General features: G+C 38.8%; 2 protein-coding genes across 4 annotated transcripts; both read right to left on the bottom strand.

Annotated features, from left to right (window-relative positions):
- Positions 1-306: 306 nt before the first annotated feature.
- On the bottom strand, positions 307-6884 carry LOC118119313 (coiled-coil domain-containing protein 149). 2 transcript variants are annotated; one of them, XM_035173153.2, is made up of 13 exons: positions 6664-6884; positions 5195-5356; positions 5036-5074; positions 4708-4815; positions 4419-4535; positions 3797-3969; positions 3472-3544; positions 3276-3360; positions 3025-3172; positions 2838-2914; positions 2681-2716; positions 2427-2492; positions 307-2130 (listed from the first exon to the last, which is right to left on the bottom strand). In XM_035173153.2, the coding sequence occupies exons 1-13, from the start codon at positions 6712-6714 to the stop codon at positions 1607-1609; spliced, it is 1659 nt and encodes a 552-aa protein (XP_035029044.2). In that variant the 5' UTR covers positions 6715-6884; the 3' UTR covers positions 307-1606. The 2 variants fall into 2 exon arrangements, with proteins under 2 accessions (XP_035029044.2, XP_035029054.2); XM_035173163.2 differs by lacking the exon at positions 2681-2716.
- A 756-nt stretch (positions 6885-7640) lies between these two features.
- LOC118123950 (leucine-rich repeat LGI family member 2) lies at positions 7641-18670 on the bottom strand. Of its 2 annotated transcripts, none has more exons than XM_035181670.2 (10): positions 18314-18670; positions 16754-17006; positions 12335-15133; positions 12052-12123; positions 11839-11910; positions 11224-11295; positions 11034-11105; positions 10260-10429; positions 9692-9856; positions 7641-9493 (listed from the first exon to the last, which is right to left on the bottom strand). In XM_035181670.2, exons 3-10 carry the CDS (start codon positions 12508-12510, stop codon positions 8658-8660), a joined length of 1635 nt encoding a protein of 544 aa, XP_035037561.1. In that variant the 5' UTR covers positions 12511-15133; positions 16754-17006; positions 18314-18670; the 3' UTR covers positions 7641-8657. The 2 variants fall into 2 exon arrangements, with proteins under 2 accessions (XP_035037561.1, XP_035037570.1); XM_035181679.2 differs by having other exon boundaries at positions 12335-12517; positions 18314-18665.
- Between the last annotated feature and the right edge of the window lie 370 nt (positions 18671-19040).

The raw sequence follows: 19040 nt of genomic DNA, 5'->3' as shown, positions 1-19040 counted from the left end.
TGGTTAGTCCCACCCCCCAAAAAAAGCCAGGTAAAGAGAGAGAGGAGGATGACATTTCCTGTAAACACTGGAAGCTGTTGACCAATCACAATAGAGTGAACCAGTTGGCCAATCATGCAATGGACACTATGAGGAGAGTGATTCATTTTCTGACCATTAGACTAAACCCTCTGAAGTAAGAACCCAAATTAAAAATGTGAAATAATAATATGTCTCCTTTAAACTATATTTTCAGAGAACACAATATATCAAATCCTATATCCTATAATATCTCATTTGTATTGCATACAAAACTGTTTTCCCAAAGGCAGTAGTTGAAAATTGTTTATTTTCCACAAATATATGATTTATCTGTTCACATTTAACACGGATACAATACACAGATGGCTCTATGTAATTTCAATCTGCTGAGTTAACGATTATTTATTTCACCACAAAAGCACAGGTGAGACATTAGTGCTGGTAATCTATGTGGCTCCAGTGTCTTACACTAGAATTGTTTCTATTATGTTTGAGTGAATGAAATAAATGGCTTAAATTTTGTTCTCTACATAGGGCCCAACATAGGGCAGTTTAAAAAAAAAAAAAAATCAATTGTAAAGCATGGACTGAGGTGGAAAACTAACAACCAGCCACAACTTTCTGTTGAAGATCAACCCATAGCAGTAATGTTCAGAAAACTAAAACAAATTACATTCTCCTTCTCTGGTGTTTGAATTCAGACTGTGAGTCTGAAGAGCTGAGCTGATCCACAGTAAGGCTGACATTTTATAATCAAATGCAGACAATTCAAATTCTTCACGCCTCATCGCAGACATTCCTTGTTTACTATTTCACAGATCCTCTACTTTACACCTCTGACACAGTTTGTTCCCACTCTAAGTGCCTACATTTTTGGAAAAAATATTTTCCTGTTTCAACACAACAAATCCACTGAGTACAAAGGGACGTCTGGAAAGAACTGGTCTTATATAAGCTGTGTGCAGAAGGACATGACTTAGCTTTCAGAGATCTGTCCTCAAAACAACAAGTTTTTGGATAAAATCCCACATCATTGCCTAACCTCACTAATTCCCTGGCTAAATCTCTTGACCCGGCTCTTGTGGAAATCTGTCCTGGAAGAGTTCAGCGCATTTTAACGTCCACAGTCTTGAAAATGAGGTGTTTAAGACTCACATTGGGTTGTTCACATTCTGTTGGTCATGTAGTCTAATTCATCAGGTTGAAAGGTTGGAATACATGAAAGCACAAGTCGAATAATCACTTATTTCTTAGGCTTGATTAACATTCTTAGGGATATAATATCAATGGAAGTGTTGTGATAACTGTGTGAACACAGTTCTTTTCTACAAATGTCTTTAGAGGAAAGAAAGAAACATATAGTGATGTAATCAGGACTGTAGACAACCATGAACTTTCATGCATGGGCCACTAACAACACAATTATAGACAGTTTGTTCACCCTAGCAGCTAAATTATCATTTGTAATCATCATTATTAATAAAAATAAATTAAGTATCGTTACATTATAAATTAATCTTCAGTAATTACCCTTGTTACACTTTCTCCTGATGCTCTGCAACCTGTAAGCGGCTCCTGGAAGACGTCAGATTTCCTGACCGACACAAACATCAGTCTCATCTGAAAGTTCTGCCTGCTGGTTTGGTGCGGCGACGTGCTGCTGCTTCTCACCAGCGGCAGCGGAGGACAAAGCAACGTCAATGTCTTCCTCTGTGGTAACACACTCAGCTTCGACAGTTTCAGCTTCATCCGACTCTCCTCCTCCTGTCGGGTCGGAGTCGTGTAAATTCAGTTGTGTGTCGTGGTCTGACGGACGAGGTGCGTTCACCTCCGTCACAGAGGGAAGGGAATCACTCAGTAACTCCTCTTCCTGTGTTAAAGCAGCTAAATCCACAGCGATCTGAGTGTCATTGTTTGGCTTTTCCATCTGAGGGCTGGCTGGCTCTTCATCCGCCGACTGGTGCGAAAGCTTCTGTGGGGACGTCTCCTCGCTGGATGGCAGCGGGGCCTCTTCATGAAAATCTGATGCTTCTGGTATTTCACTCTCTTGGTCTTGAACTTCTGGGGAGATCTGCTGCTCGGCAGGTTTATCTTCAGGTCCTTTATCAGCTGTAAATGTAGATTGAAGAATAACATTCAGGAAATACAGTTTTAGTACAGATGGATAAAGATTGTGTGAAGACCCCTCTCTGAGGAGGCCTCTCGCTGCCGGGGCCTGATGGGAGTTTGGTGCTCAGGAAGATTCACCTCACCTGATCTGACACTTTCTAAGCTATAAACATTTAATGTCTATATCTATATTTCCATTTTTATTTCTTTAAATGACCATATTCTTAGTGACAACTCATGTGTGGTCTTCCCTCATTTGTCCAGCCTTGATCAGGGTAGCTGCACTGTATACTCACCTTCCTGTGCAGGAGACTGTGGTGACTCAGTCGGCTGAGGGTTCAGGATGATGGCATCTTTTCCTCCTGTCAGTACAAAGTATTACACTGAGTTAGCTCCTATATGACAGTTCTCAAACATGTTGTCATCTGTATATGAATATCTTATGCGGTTCAATTGGATGTAGATGAGTAAATTGAATGCAACATAGATGAGAAATGAGGGACGATAAAGATGAAGACTTTAGAGGTTGAAAGTTAATAGAAGAACATACCACCATAAATTCCCAGAGACACATTATAAGTCAGGCCTTCAGGAAGCCAGAAAGCAGAAGGCCAAAGAAAATGATAACACAGATGAATTATTGTACAGAATATCTACAAATGTATATTTATTAATTAGTCTTAATATATTAAGATGCTTATATCCACCTGGCAGGCTCCATAATCCCGACATCTCTAGTGCTTTAAGTTTCTTCTCCAGCTCCGCTACTCGATTTCCAAGAATCCTAATGAAAGAAAAATGAAGTTCCGCCCAGCATTAAAGTTATTCATTCATATACAAATTAGAACGTGAAAAAGAATGTATTCCTCTAGCATCAAGATAAAATATCAGTACTTATTGATTTGCCGCTGGTGCTGAATGACCATGTTCTTCTCATGGATGGTTTCCAGCAGAGCTGTGGCCAGAGACTTGAGGTCTGAGATGGACTGAGGAGTCACCGGCAAACTGCAGCCGTTTTCTTCAGAGAGCAACAATTCCTTCACTGCACACACACACACACACACATCAGTGACAGTTCAGCTACACTTTTTTAACACATTCTTCAAACTGCAGTAAGATGGTTTTAAAACGTATGATCCTCTGACCTTGTTTGGCAGAGAGCACTCCTGTCAGAGCGCTGCTGTTGGCTTTGCCTCCGATTGTAGAGTTTTTCCGACACTCCAGGGCACTCTGAGATCAAGGAAGTATAGATTATTGAGCATATGTAGAAAAAAAGGTCACATTTTGTCCTTTAAAAAGGATTTTATGGAATTGAGAACTTTCTTATTTAAATGCAGCTACCTTGTACTTCATCAGATTTGTTTTGAGCAAGTTGACCTCCTTCTGGAGTTGAGTGAGACGTTCATGCAAATACCTGGAACAAATGTTTCAATATCAACATTAATCAGAAATCACTGGACCTCAAGAGTTCTATCACCAGTCAGTTCACACATTAAGCTATGATTGAGTCAAATCTAATTGAACTAGTCGAGTATCACTGGGACAACAAAGTGTCAGACCTGGAGATTGTTCCTTTACCTGTGGACACTGCTATACTCTCTTAGTTAAATATTACAGAAATACTCCAATATCATATATAAGTATAAAAGAAACAAGAGTAACAAACCTGTTCTCCATGCAGAGTGCATCAATGTCGAGAAACCGAATCTCATCATTTCCCACGATGTGGTTCATTTCCACATTGAGACGATGAGCCTTCTGCTGAAACACGTCTCGCTCTGCTCGGACGTCCTGCAGCTCGTCAGTGAGCGACTTCACACTGAGCTCCAGCACCTCGTTCTACAGCGACACAGAAAATAACACATCTACACAGAGCTCGGTACATTTTGTGTAATATTTTGTTTGCTCATTTGCTTTGAGCTGGACACATGAACAGATGTGTTAAAAAAGTCTTTGCTAAAATAGAAATTATGGAAAACGCAGTTGACGTGATTGATTCTTTAAACAATAAAAAAGTACATTTTACTTATTCTTTACTAGCTTATATTATTATGGACCATAAAACAAAAGGATCAAAGATTTATTACAACAGAATTCAAAGAAATCAACTATCCTGAGCATGCAGATCTGTTCTTTTAGTATCTTGTGTTTATCTGTTCTTTTAACCTTTAGTATCACAGACAATAATACCATCCTAGAGTTGCAATATATCAAATCATACCCCTGAATTATTACGATTAAAAACCAAAGACAGGGGAGCGATCAGCGCAGCGAGCCTCAGTCGTCACCTGTTCTCTGGCTCTTTCTAACTGTTGGACCAGATCCTCTCGCTCGTGCGCGGGAAAGTGTCGAGCTCCGACCTCCTCGTCTCCCAGCCTCTGTTTGGTGATGGTCATTCGGAGGAGCTGCAGGAACAAGAAGCACACAAACGGTCTTTTTCCTTCATGACTGTAAGTAATTCATAACTGGACATGCTAGAGATGTATTCAAGAGTAAAAAAGACACACAGTGAAATAAACATATATTCTAAACTAATTTGATAAGATGAAGCGTCTGGTAGAAATGAGGGGCTGGTACCTTGTTATCTCCCTGAGCTTCCACCAGTCGCTGTTTCAGCTCCTTCACCTCCTCAGAAAGCTGATGACTTTTCTCTCTGGAGTCCGTGAGTAACTGAGCCAAATTCACCTGAAGAAGATGAAAACACGATGTCACGTTAGATTAAAAACACCAGGGTTTGTCCAGATGTTAGATTCAATTTCCAGGGAGGCAGTGCTGAGTAAAAACTAGTCACAAGTGTCATAATAAAGACTAGCCGGGTCAAAGATCATTACTGATGTACACAAATACTGTTGAAGTACCAGTTTGTATTTTTATTAGAAAGTGATGTATAAAGAAAATCACTCACTTGATTTCTTTTCTCGGGAGGCAGAGAGAGATCCCCATCCTGTCAGTTATAAAAACAAAGACACTGTCAGAAAATGTCACATATTTACAATTCAATAGTGGACAACTGACACCTTGCTGCCACGAGCCCACAGATGATAGTTGAGCACAGGTGTCTTACGATGAGCTCTCTGTACTTCTTCTTGAGGCCCTGGTGCCGCTCGCGGAGCTGGTTTGCCATCAGCTTGTACTGATCCCTCTCCTGCTGACACGTGTCCAGCTCCTTCGACAGAATCAGGAGAGCCTCTTTCTTGCTCTCCAGTTTACGCTTGCAAATTACAAACTGCACGAGGGAACAGATGTTAAAGGCCCTGATATGTGAACATGGAATAGTTCTGAGTTACACTAAAACAAGAGAGACAATACAAAATCACATTAGGTGTATAAGGTCCCCTTCTGGTGATGTTGCTCATGGCATCTGTTAATGCATTTATCTGCTGATTATGTTTTAATTAATCACTCAGCCTATTATGTTGGAAAATAGTGGAAAAAGCAAATAGTTTCCCGGAACCAAAAGCCAGAGGTTCAATTAAAATTAAGACTAAACAGAGAAACGCAACAGATCCTCACATTGGAGAAGCCGACACAAGTGGGTTTATAGCATTTTCTACTCTGCTAACTAAATGTGAATTAAATGATGATGGTTCAATTATCATGATTAATGAATTTTCTGTTGATTAAGTGGTATTATAAGAATCACTGTCATTGACAAAATAACATGTAGGTTGATGTGGACTGCGTCATTTGTTAATCAAAAAGTATAGAATATAGCAGAATACATTTGACTTTTACACCATAATACTGGAGCTGTGTAAAACATGGACATGGAGGTGATGTCCACGTTGTATTCTAATCCTTTATCTAAGTAAAAGTACATCAGTCATGTCAGCAGACTACTAATTGTAACTATTACAAATACTCTCTCTTGTGTTTATATATGATGCATTGTAAGGTTCTGAGTCATGAAAGGTGTCATGATACAAAATGAATTGTCATCATTAATATTATTTCTACCAGTTTTCAATCTGTAACAAAGTATTATATTTCATCTAGTGATCACATGTTGTGTTTTTAAAGTTGTGCTCTGCAAAGTAACGTGTATCTCCATCTTTCAGAGACGATTATTATCTCGATTAATTCATTAGGTGGATTTTTCTAAAAAGTAATTTGGAAAATGACAAATTCTCAAAACACACAGTGATAAAATTCATTTTTACTTTATGGAAGACAAAGGAAACCATAAATACACACATCTGAGAAACCGGGGCAGTATTTGAGTAAAAAATACTTCATCTGTGGATTGTATTATTAATGCATTAAAAATAATGTATTGCCAATACTCCTACAGTGTGGTGCATGTTGTTTTGTATGTCTCTGGATTCTGCAGGTGCAGGGAAGAGGAGGACAAACCCACTTCCTTGTGTACATTCCTCACACAGAGAGAATAACTGAGATTTGCTCGATCTAACCTGGATATTATATTATATACTCGCAGAGAATATACAGGTAGATGACAGTGTTTGTATATGTGTTGCATGTACATGATCAGAGCAGGCTACAGTAGGAATAACCTCAGTGCTCCAGTCTCACCTCGTTGATCAGCCCCTGCCAGTCACTCTCACTCCTCCTGGACGGATCCATGTCGCTCCCAGTCACAGAGATAATAATAATGATAATAAATAAATAAATAATAACGAGTAAATAAAAACACGAGGTGAGTTTCAGATCAAACCATCCCCATGTTGGCTCGTGTTGTGTTCAGGGACATTTTGCATCATCATAAACGGATTATCAGACGACCTGCATCACTTCCGGGCCCTGTGACGTCACGGAGGCGTCACGATGCATTTACAGACCCTCGTAAAACTGGGAACACCCCAATTTTGTGTGGAACTCTCATTGTCCCAACGTTAACTGAGAAACAACATGGCTTCTCCCATGTAAATATGCTATTTCCAACAAAATGAAAGAAGTTGGCTTTATAATAACATAATGAATAATATCCATCCCACCAAATAATAATAATATTTAGGGATACAAATGTGATTTCTATGAAACCGACTAAACTCCTGTTTTATGAAAGTCAATACACAGCAGGCTTCTAGAAAAGTGTAGTGGATATACACACAAAATTTAATTAAATTAGAAGCTAAAGATGTTTCATTTTATTATGAGACTAAAAATCTGAGAGTTTGAATTTATTAATTTTAATTGGAAAATTGCACATCCATCAAGTGCTCAAGGTCTCGCCCATCTTTTGACTCTTTCAGATCTATTCTAAGTCTACTCAATGCATAAACATTCCAAAATGTACCCAAATGACCAGTATGATAAAATAGAGTAATTTCATTCACCCTCTTTTTAGTTTTATTATATTCTATCAGATTTTATTTTTGATGATTTATTATCATATAGTTTCATAATATACAGGATCCCGCGGGAATAAAGACTCTGGGTTTAAAGTGATCTGATTGGTCAGTAGTTGCTTTGTTGAGTTCTGTTTCTTTCCATTTCAGCTGTTTCGCTATAACATTCAACTGTCTGATAATAAAACAAAGAACTTCTTCCATAGTTTAAATGCATTTTATTTCTGATTTCATATTTGGTTGTGTATCATTTGACTTCCAGCTGTTTCACCAACATGGTTCAGCCTCTTCATCTGATGCACTTCAGCTCTCAGCTCCAGTTTTCTTTTCATCTTCCATGTTTTCAAAGCATTTTATTAATTTCATTCCATTTCATATGCATTTTTCATCCCTTGCCACTTTCTAGTTCCTCATACAAATTCAAGGCCGCAACACATTTAAGCTTCAGCTTCTGCAGCAGGCAGCGATCCCTCTGTTATATTCCAAGGCAAACAGTGTAAATAATCTCCAAGATAAATGAAAAATGTTAGTAAAAAGAGAGCAGACGTTTTTTGGCATAAATCCATATAAATGCATTCAAGTCATACAGCAGCATACAACCTCATGATTGTAGCAACACTTAATATTTGTATACATTTTGCATAGGAATCCGGAGTGATTACATTTCATTTTGCCACTAATCAGGCACTCTGTTCATACAGTAGCTGGTTATAAATGCATATTTAGTCAATAGTGCTGTTATTTTGTTAATAAGAAAATGTCTGTGTCATGCACTGGTCATACTGGGAGGAGATGGCTTCGACCTTTCTGTTGTTCCAAAACAAATCACCTCACTTAAAGAGTACAAAGCATGTTAGGGTAACAGTCTTGCTTGCAGTGGTCGAGCCAAACAAATTTCACACGGCACGAAATCAGTGTTTTGTTCCGTTTGGTTTATAATATATAAAATATATCGTATATAATCATGCTGTTAACATTGCAAAGGTTGGCATTTCTGTCAGTTTTTAGTTAGCTGTTTGAGAGTCGATTATTAATTGCTAGAAATGCATATGAGTTGCAGAAACTTGCCAATTTTTTTTGGTCATAAACAAGATATATCTGTCGGCTGCATAAGGAGCATAATACATTGTTTGAGACTCTTGGAAACTTTGTGGCATAAACACAGTGTTGATTGGGGCGACCAACTCAAAATGTCATTAGTTGTGGTTTTGTGAGGCACTATAGGCTCAGATCTACAGTAATATGCTCAAAAACCATGGATTTGCCCTTGAAGCTGGAAGAGAAGATGAAATTCCTGCGGTCTGTGGTCACGACTGTAAACGACCGAGGCGATTGCACGTAAATGTCCTTGAACTTGCGAAAGGTTTTGGTCTCCGCGTCCCAGAGGTAGATCTGTGTAAAGGAGTAGTCGCTGCCGAGGGCGAGGTAGTGTCTGTCTCTGAAGGAGAACGGCTGGAGGACCATGGCTCCTCGAGACGGCAGAGCCTGCACCTCCGTGAACAGCTTATTGGCCCATTTGAGGATTTTGGAGTCACCGATGTAGCAGGTCGTGGCCAGGTACAACTCTCCGTCCTCCCGAAACGCTTTGACTGCCACCACGTCGTCCACATTCTGAATCTCACCATGGAGAATGAACTTCAGGGAGCTTTTGTTCCACAGGTAGATGACAGGTGACTGAGATCGACTGGCTAAGATGAGGTAGGACTTCCCGTCCACTTCAACAAACTCAGCGTCCGTATCGCGAAACCACTCGTGGAGAAACTGGTAGGAGTTAAAACCAGTTTCATTGCGGTCTGGCTGGTCGATCCACTTGTACAGAGTGGACAGTCCAGCCTTGGAGCTGTCCACAATCACAAAATACCAATCACCGTCCAATTGGAAGACCTCGATGTCATTTGGCTTGGAGATGTTGAAGACCTCAATAGTTTGAAACTTGGTGAACTTGTTTTGTTGATCGTCAAACTTATAAATGTGGGATCCACCAAAGAGCTGGGTGACGATTATCAGGACGTGGTTGTCGATCAGGACCGACTTACATCCAACAACCGACTTCCCTGCGAGAAAAAGAGGTTGTCAACAGAGAAAATCACATTACTATTGACAAGCAAAGGGAATAAGCTGTATCAGACTTTGCCTATCTTGGTTTTGGTCTTTTGACGAGATGTGTTGACATTAGAAAAATACAGAATATCACTAGCTTTGTCTTTTATTTTTAAAAAAACAACAACGATTTAGAGTGTGTTTTGTCAAACCTGTGATATTATCAAATTTTCTGAAGTTCATTTCGATGTGATCCCACTCCATGACCACGCAGCTGTTGGTGTTGGGAGCAGCCATGGCCACATAGATGTCCTCTTTAAAGGAGAAGATGTCTGCTGACATGGACTGAATGGGAATGGACTGATGACGCACAAAGTCTGTGAGATGCAGACACAAACAGCAACTGTCAGTCAGTCTGCTGACTGAGTGAAACATTCAGGAACTAACTACTGAAATTACATTTATAAACTGTACAGTCGGAGCAATCATCTACAGAATGTCGGTTATTTTGGTTTTAATATTTAGAATTTAATACATTAGACTTCCTAATATCATTCATAACAAATTGACTCGTGTAACAAAATCCTTTTGGGTTACTAACAATTGTTATTGTTATATAGGTATGAACTGACATTCAGTTTTTTCTCTGTTAATAATCAGATGAGACTCTAATACTGTCGTCTGGTTGAGTGCAGAATGGTGCATGGAAGCATCCTGTTTATTTATTCAACACTTTTATTGATTTCTTTTCTCTTTCTCATCGCACTCGTCGTTTTTTACCTGTGGACATGCACTCGCCCGGTGGAATAGGAAGGTCGCGGAGCCGTTTGCCCTTCATATCACTGGACCCTGCGCAGAAGACATCCGACACTGTGGCGTTTGTGTTTTTCAGCCACGTCATCAGCCATTTGTTCTCACAGCTGCACTGGAAAGAGTTGCCTCGTAGATCCCTGGGACACGGCAGAGAGGGAATTGACATTTACAGCACGAGTTTGGACACATTTACTGGAGGAAACAGTAAAATATGAAATAGTTGTTTTTATATTGATGAGAGGGAAAGATTGACAGAGTTTGAGAAGCCACGAAGGCTCAAGACAGTTCAATGAATCAGTGAAGTAAAGTATCTGTATAAGATCTGTCTATCCATCAATCCATCCATCCAACCATCCAAAAACATTACACCTATTGCATCAATCCAAATGACAATGTTGCATTCTACAGGGTAAAAACCTTCCATATATAACATTTTAACTGTGCAGGAACAAAAATAAACAAATAATTAGTTTAACTTAATGCGTAAGTGAAGTCTTAAAGTTTTCCCTCATTATCAATCTCCATCAAACCATTTTAAAAGTGTTAAAACTAAGTGGCATATATAATATTTATTCTATATTTATTCTTGAGAGATTTAATGCTGGCAGCATTGAGTCAGCACACACACACACACACACACACACACACACACACACACACACACACACACACACACACACACACACACACACACACACACAACACACACAACACATGCTGATTGTACAACTGCTTACTCACAGTTCCAGCAACGAATCCAAGTCAAAAAAAAGATCTCTTGGCAGAAACCTCATCTTGTTGTTGGCGAGGGAGCTGAGAGACGCAGGAAACACAAGAGGGAAAACACACTCTGCTGTCAATGCTCTGTGACATCATCTGTTCACCGTGACTTTACAGCATCAAACATTTCAGGGAATAATATCTGACTTACAGATGAGTCAAATCTCGTAGACCACGCAAGGCATTTTTGGTGATTGTTTCAATCTTGTTGCCTTCGATGAATCTGCTCAATGAACAAGAAAACTGAAGTTTAGTATCGTGGACCAGCAAGAAGAAAAGGATTAAACACATTAGGTCATGTTTATGTGTGGATAAGTCAGCAGGGCTTTCAATTTGATGTCGTCTTTTTCCTTTCTGCAACTTTACTGCTTTTATGTGATCATGTTGTTATGTGACATAATCTTATGTTTATATATGTAATTTGAACACTTCTTTGTTTTCCACCACGTTTTTGCTTTGCTGTCAAAGCACTCTGTCAACTCTGTTTTTAAAGCTGCTATATAAATAAAGTTTATCATCATTAATATTATGGATATCGGAAAACATGATTCTTTGCATGTCTCTGAGTAGGCATAGGCTAATATGTGGCAAGTGTTTGGTCATAGCTGCCTATGACTGGGATGTTACTTGGATACTGGGAGTACACGTGGTCTGAAGATGTATTTACAAGATGATGGAAAACATAATAGTTCTTTAACTCTTGTAATAATGCAAAAAAATGCATGTCATTTTGCATGTTTCAATAAAAAAGCTGAATAATACTCACAAGTATTCAAGATGTGGGAGACCAGAGAAAGCATCATCTTTAATTGTGGTCAAAGAATTTGCATTGAGAAGCCTGTAAAAAAACAAAACAAAAAAATTAGTAACTCAACAGACAGAAAGAGGTTTATTATTGATAATCCATTATTACTAATCCAGTTAATCACTGTCAACCAATGAATCGATGGAGGTTTCACGTTTCACAAAGTGCACTTACAGCAGCTGAAGAGAAGGCATGAGTGCGAACATGCCCTCTGTGATTTCAGGGATGGATCCATTCACCATGCTCCTGTTGGACGAGACACAAACATTAATCAAAGTCCAACTCTGACTGAACGGGACATCTCACCTCATCACTCTGTAGCAGACCCACTGAGAGCCCAGTCTGCAGCACAGCAGCAACCGAACCCCTCTCCTTGAAAGCACCATTGACTGTGTTCTGCTACAATGAAGAAACAATCACACTCGGACTGAATAAACACTGTGTTGTTGAAACTCACAGTGAGTTGATGTCGCTGGGTATGGTCCTGGGCATGTGAGCAGGACCGACGCAGATGATGGTCTCCCTGGAGCAGGCGCATCCTGAAGGACATTTGAAAATCCTCTTGGATTCAGCTGCTCCACTAATGCAGAGAAGTGTAAGAAGCACCAGGAGCCTCTGCCTGGCGGGTGTCATGTCGCGTCTGGAGCGTGAAGAAGAGCAGTGAAACAGGAGCGACGGCAGCAGCTTATTTTATCTGCCTGGACGACATCAGTATGCAGCAGTGTGGAGGAAACTCCTGACACAGGCTGACACAGGCTGCAGCACTGAGGGCTGCCTCCTCCACTGCACGCTGACCGCAACGGTAGATTTCATTATGGATGACACACACAGAGGCACACACAAATAACACAAATAATAAGACTATAAGAATGGTACACTTATAACTGTTATCATAGGGTATGATAAGTTAATATTACCACTGAATTATGGGCTGATTCATATTCTGCTACAACCCCCATGCGCAGGATTTGGTGATTCAGATGTTGAACCTTTAAAGAAATTTGATATGTTTTCTAATAATGTGTCATCTCCATTTTTCAGTTCTGATCAAATGGGGTTGGGCGACTAAAAAAACATTGTGTTCACTGATCCATCATACAATGGTGCAGTGGTCTACGTGTGCAGTTACTTGGGTTTACCACTAGAGAGCAGCTGCTGATAACCAAAACCCCAAGTGTTTCTGTCAACAAATAACAGTTTAGTACAGGAATGGTCAATACAGCCAAAAATGATACCAAAATACAAAGATAATAATTCTATATCGATAATCATAACAATAGATGTCACATTATTATTCCTTCAAGTTTAAAGACTGATTTTTTTGAAGGTTGTGCTTTTAAACTCTTCTTTCTGAGCAGAAAACGACAAACACTTGATAAACAACAACACATTTTACAACTCTGATGCTGATCACTTGTGTCTTAAGCCGCCTCACTGTGCTCTCACTGTGCTCTCACTGTGCTCTCACTGTATATTATATATAAGCTTCAAAATTTGATTATAAAACCTTTTAAAATGTTATCTAATGTACTGTAAATACATGTGTTTCTTCACAGCAATGTTCTATGTAACGATACAGTGGAGTCATGGTGTCCAAAGCGTGAAGACACTCCCCTTGTGTGTGTGTTCTGATCCCAGATGCTCTTTGTTGCTCTCTTATGATCTTTGTTTCGGTGGCCACTCCGGTTGCTCCTCCCTGAGAATCTCTTGGCCTTCGCCATTTTTACAAATCAAGATGGCTGCAGCTCTGATCAGCAGTGAACATGACCCCCAGGTGGTGTGAGGTGTCTGGACTTCACAACATCCACAGGCTGCGTTCACACTAGTGTGTTTCACTATAAAACAGTTTTAAAACAAAAGCAATCCCCGTCCAGACAAGTGTTTGAGCTCTGTATCAGAAATAAGCTCCGTATCAAGTGACCATTCACGTACACTAGTTATGCGTGTGCCAGTGTACACATGGAGCAGTTTCTATTTACAGTTGGTTGCTTGGTTGCAGTAAATACTACTTAAGAGAAACAGAATTTCTTTTATTGGACCAACGACGATGTGGAACTGGTACTTAGACTAAGTCTTAGTAATGATGTGCATTTACTGCCGGTGGTCAAGTCCTGAGTGATAAGCTGCAATCAGGAAGCAAATCTGTGTGTGTTTAGAAAAGTCTCAGTTTCTGCCTGTCCAGACTAAAACTCCTGTAGTTTTCAAACTAAGACAAAGTCTGCAGCATTTCCAAAAGTCTTTGTTTTAGGGCCTGGAAAACTTTGGAGTGGTGTGGACGCCAGACATTAACAGAGCAAAAGTGAAGCATTTTAAAACCACAGCATGTTTTTCCTAACTTTTACTAAAAATAATATGTAAGTTGTGCAGCATATTGTATTTTATAATTCATAATAAAATCATAAAGTAATTAAGAACAATAGTACACACGTGTATTTCTTCTAAAGTTTATTTAGTATTAAACTTTTTTCATTGTCAGTATTATTTTATTTCAGTTTACATTTTTTATTTGATAAGAAACAACCGTAAAAAACAACTGTGAGTTGTGAATCCAACAATTACATTAACATTAATTTGTGAATTGTTGGATTCAACCATTAAATTATTATTAAACTCTTAAATTAAACAATAAATACGGTAAAGAAAATCATGAAGACACTTGAGGATTGCCCTGCCACACTATCACATTGTGTGATTATGAACATGGGTGTTTTTATTTAAATTTTAATAAAATTGTTGAGTATGTACATTAGCCTACATTTAATCTGTAGATACTTTTGTACAAAATAACTTGTGCATAGTCTGATCATTGGCCTGTTCCTTGAAAAGTTACAACATTTATTAATTCAATTTAAAATAGTTGGTGTATCACAGTTCTGTCATTTGCCTAAAAAATTGATTTCAACACTAAATTTTCTCTGTTTTCAAAGTGAAACACAATATAGCATTTGTCGAGAGAAGTATTCTCTCAACAATAGTGTTGTTAGTTGTCCCAGCCGACCCTAACAAGGTGCTGACCTTTGCTGGACATCCAGTGGTCTGTGAGCATGAGTGAAACAAAATACCCAGGAGGGAGCAACCGTACATGTCTGCCATTGCTGGCATAATTCTTGACAGCTCCACATGGAGCATTGCTGTTTTTAGGTTAGAGTAAACCCCCGAAACACTTGAGACACGTGCAAGCTGAAACCAGATGACGCCACAGCAAACATCTCCTCGCCATTTCTTTCTAGACAATGATGAAGATGTGATTAACGATCTGGAAACAGAAATGTACACATTGTTGCATTTTGCCCAGGTCTGGGATGTCTGTACAACTACATGAAAACAATGAGATTGAGCTGTGAATCTTTTGTTAAGTCAAAAATCTTTTAACAGCGTCACTTCAAAATAGCTTGTGCAAAAAATAATCTCTGGAAAAAATGGAAAAATAGAAACCAGAGCAATTAAAGACATTTGTATGACAGTCTGCCATGTTTTTACATTAAAATGACACTAGATTCTTATTTTTTTGTTCATTGTCAGATAAGCTGGTAACATGTTACTTTAGTGTTTAATGTTATCGGCCATATATAGATATTTGCTGACATCACACTATAATGTGGTTGATAGAAGATTTATTGATACCAATGCTGCTATTAACAAATATATGTCTACGTGGGAGGAGTCAAAACTGCTGTACATTAAAAAGAAAGTCTCCTTATCTCTGCTAACAAATACAGTCTTGTACAACATGTATTAATGTTTATATATGCTACTTTTATACGCTGAACTACCAATGTTGTGTCAAATTAAACAAGGCTCCCCATGACATAGATATATCAATAAATTAATTTGAATAAATTCTGTCTATATGGCATCTTCTCCTCATAGAGTTACACTTGTAAAACAACTGAAACTGTGGAGTAGTATTACTGAGCACAACTCTGCTGTAACTGAAACCATCTCCTAATAAAGTCAAATAAGCCGTCAGTCTACAGGTCAGTTTAGAAGGTTGGTGCACAGTTACTCTGATATCCAATAAATACAATTACACTTCAGCTACTGCACAAATATTTCAGTAAACCGCGTGTCAGATGTATCTACTAAAACTTTACTGCCATCTGATGGTGGTATTGAGGCTACTGGTTAACTTGTAACTCTACAGTAAATTATACTACTTTGTAATCAGGCATCATATATCATTATTCTTTAGTAAGTAATTGATAGGTAATCAATGAAGTGTGAGTTATAAAACATTTGTGAAAAAACCTTCATAATTGTTAATAATGCAGTTATAAATGTTTGTAATATGTTTAACACTCAAAGATTTTTATTTTAGCCGACAGAAAAGCATTGAGACAGTGGTAATATCATCAATATCATTAAGAAATATGTTTATGATAATAAGACAATGAGTCAGCAGTTGTAAATTAGTATGAAGTTATACAATTAAGGTATATTTAGTTATAAGTTAATGTGTTTTTGGTCCAAAGGCTCTGCAGCTCGTTCGCAAACAGTAAATGGTCAAATGAAAATATCAAAGATCTAAAAAGCATTAATGAAACATTAATAAAGCAGTTTGTTGCATCTTACAAACCCTTTATAACGACTGTCTTATTTGAAAGTGGTAAATTCATGAAGGACTTGACAATCTGTGTGAGACCATCTATTCATAGACCTTTGATTATGTTTATTCCAGCTGTTGTAGTCAGAGGAAAGGTCATATTGTGCAGAAACTTTATGATGTCTGACTGGCCTGGATAAAAAAAACTGACTTGACCCTAATTTAGTTTTCCAATATGTTAAAATGCCTTTTAGGCTTCATGAAATAAATGACTCGTCTCTTCAGATTTGTGATATTTAGAAATCCAGCAGGGACTCGGTAACATACACTGACCATGAATCGTCCCTCAGTGAATTGTCATTATCGTTGGTTTCGGGTGACGCTCCAATCCCTCGCATCCAGTAAACCAGCTCACATCTGACACTTTCAAATCCGAAGATGACCCTTTACCCTTCAAACCACGGAGTCGGGGGGTGGTGGGCTGTGGGTTGAGGGGGTAACCTGGAGAAGTGCAGCGTCTGGCTGCTGGTGACTGCTTCACAGCAGGTGCTCCAGCTCTCAGACTTCTCCAGTTCCCTCTCAGAAGCTGCAGAAGAGTTCAGAGGTCGGGATCAGAAACTCTGCTTGATGGTGCGGCCTCGCAAAAAACAAACAGAGGAATCTAACACGTCAAGAAGTCTGTGTTCAACATTACTTGTGTAATTTATACCTCAGGGAACTATCTTATATCTCAAATAACATTTAAATGTTCCTTCTTAATATAAGGTAGTACCTCACTTGACAGTTAACCCATGTCATATTTGGACCAGCGATTCAATTTATGACTTTCACATACAGTATTACATCAGAGGATTGGACGCAAAAAACACACGAGACTCATCAGGTGATTTGATCACATCAGTGTGATTGTAAACTCAAAGTTTAATTTACTGTTTATTCTGAATCAGCCTGGTTGAAGCTCCTATTCAAGTTTTATTCACACAAAACCCCGGTTCAACAGTAAATGTTCATCTGAGGCTGTGAGAAAAGATTCTTCTCAGTCGTCACAATATTCATTTTAACATTTACTCATTTTGTTTCCATTTAACTACTGGTGTTCATTACTGAGGTCTTTTTTTTATATATATATTTAATTTAAATAAATAAATACATACATTTTGTGCCATTTCAATACATTTACTGTCACTCCTACATTTATTTGAGTTTTAGTTACTAGTAATTCTACAACTTCATATTCTGTATATTCATTTATATACTTTACATGTAAGGACTCTGATAGTGTTTGTCATTATTACTTTTTATATTTTTACTTAAATGTCATTTTGAAGGCATAGTGGTGTCAACTCTGAACGTCTGTGGCTGTCAAACCAACACTTGTTAACGCAGGAAGATGTGCCGTGCTACTGCTCGGCCCGTCCTTCACTTCACACCCACTTATTTTTAGAGCAGGTATCAATTCTCAGTGATCACTGATCTGTATCAACATGTGAAGTGTGAGGCTGAGAGAGCAGCTTGAAAACACAGGGTTATGTTGTCACCACCCTTTATTCCTGATGGGTTTCTTTTGTTTTCTATTCCCTCGTGTGCTGTGTGTTTGTCTACTTCTCCTCTATGTCTTTGTGAGGACCATTTTAAGGAGAAACCTGACAGAGTGAGGAGAATTTGTGAAAGTGAGGTAATTTTGTCTTCATTTTGTCTTTTTCAAAAGGCTGTTTTGATGGTAAAGACTTGCTTTGAGGGTCAGGGTTAGGTCGTACTGTACCTGTTCCCCGTTAAATCGCACCTGCTGCTACTCTGGATCCTTCTGCAGAGTCTCCACCACATTGTTCAACCATCACTAATGGTACAAAAGCTACAGCTACGTTTATTTTTATGATCTGTCACTGGTGCTACCTGCGTGTCCGTCTGCTTGTGCTTCATCATCCCCTGTCGCCTGCCACGTCCAAGTCCTCGACCGCTCGGTTCCCTGATTCCTCCGCCAGCTGCCCGCTCTGCTCCGTCAGTCCTTCTCCTGCAGCGCCTGCCAGTTCTGCACGATTTCACCCTAAATAACAGTAAAAGCTCGACTGTTTCAGAGTCTGCACATCAGCCACCGAAGAATAAAACTGGGTGTCAGAGGAGAAAATGGAGATCTCGTGGTGTTGATAAATGGTGCTCATGATTTAACACCTGCTGTTTTAATGTGGCCACTGTAAGAAACTGATCTCAACGTGCTTGTGTGAGTGGTGTCCCCATTTTAAATAGCTGCCTAATTTTATCAGCTTTGAGGAGGCCAGTACACCCCGTGTGTGTTTGTGTGTGTGTGTGTGTGTGTGTGTGTGAGAGTCATGGTTTTGCACAGAAAGATTTAAAACTTTATCAGCCCAATTTGAGGAAATAAATACCACTGTTACTACAAATGTGCTTATATAGTCATCTTATATTCATGAAAATAATTTGGATGTTTCATCACGTTTCAAAAGATTTTAAAAGAGGAAAAACTTGTAGATACTTTACCAGCACTTTACATTTAACACAAATATATGTATTTTAGTATTGAGGTACTGTTATGTAATGTGATAGCAAAATCAGTTGTTGACATGAAATCCAACCATGACTCATGACCTTCAGTTTACTGCTG

Source organism: Hippoglossus stenolepis, chromosome 2 (assembly GCF_022539355.2).
Source record: "Hippoglossus stenolepis isolate QCI-W04-F060 chromosome 2, HSTE1.2, whole genome shotgun sequence".
Taxonomy (NCBI): Eukaryota; Metazoa; Chordata; class Actinopteri; order Pleuronectiformes; family Pleuronectidae; genus Hippoglossus; species Hippoglossus stenolepis.
This window is presented reverse-complemented; position numbering and strand designations above follow the sequence as displayed.

What these genes read in the sequence shown, in the direction of transcription:
- LOC118123950 (XM_035181670.2), bottom strand. Translation starts at nt 12,510, where the DNA reads ATGACACCCGCCAGGCAGAGGCTCCTGGTGCTTCTTACACTTCTCTGC. An exon ending in CTACGAGATTTGACTCATCT is followed by an intron (nt 11,106 to 11,223) that starts GTAAGTCAGATA and finishes TGCGTCTCTCAG; the next exon opens with CTCCCTCGCCAACAACAAGA. An exon ending in GGGCGAGTGCATGTCCACAG is followed by an intron (nt 9,857 to 10,259) that starts GTAAAAAACGAC and finishes TGCATCTCACAG; the next exon opens with ACTTTGTGCGTCATCAGTCC.
- LOC118119313 (XM_035173153.2), bottom strand. Translation starts at nt 6,714, where the DNA reads ATGGATCCGTCCAGGAGGAGTGAGAGTGACTGGCAGGGGCTGATCAAC. An exon ending in GGCAGGGGCTGATCAACGAG is followed by an intron (nt 5,357 to 6,663) that starts GTGAGACTGGAG and finishes TCCCTCGTGCAG; the next exon opens with TTTGTAATTTGCAAGCGTAA. An exon ending in CTCCCGAGAAAAGAAATCAA is followed by an intron (nt 4,816 to 5,035) that starts GTGAGTGATTTT and finishes CATCTTCTTCAG; the next exon opens with GTGAATTTGGCTCAGTTACT.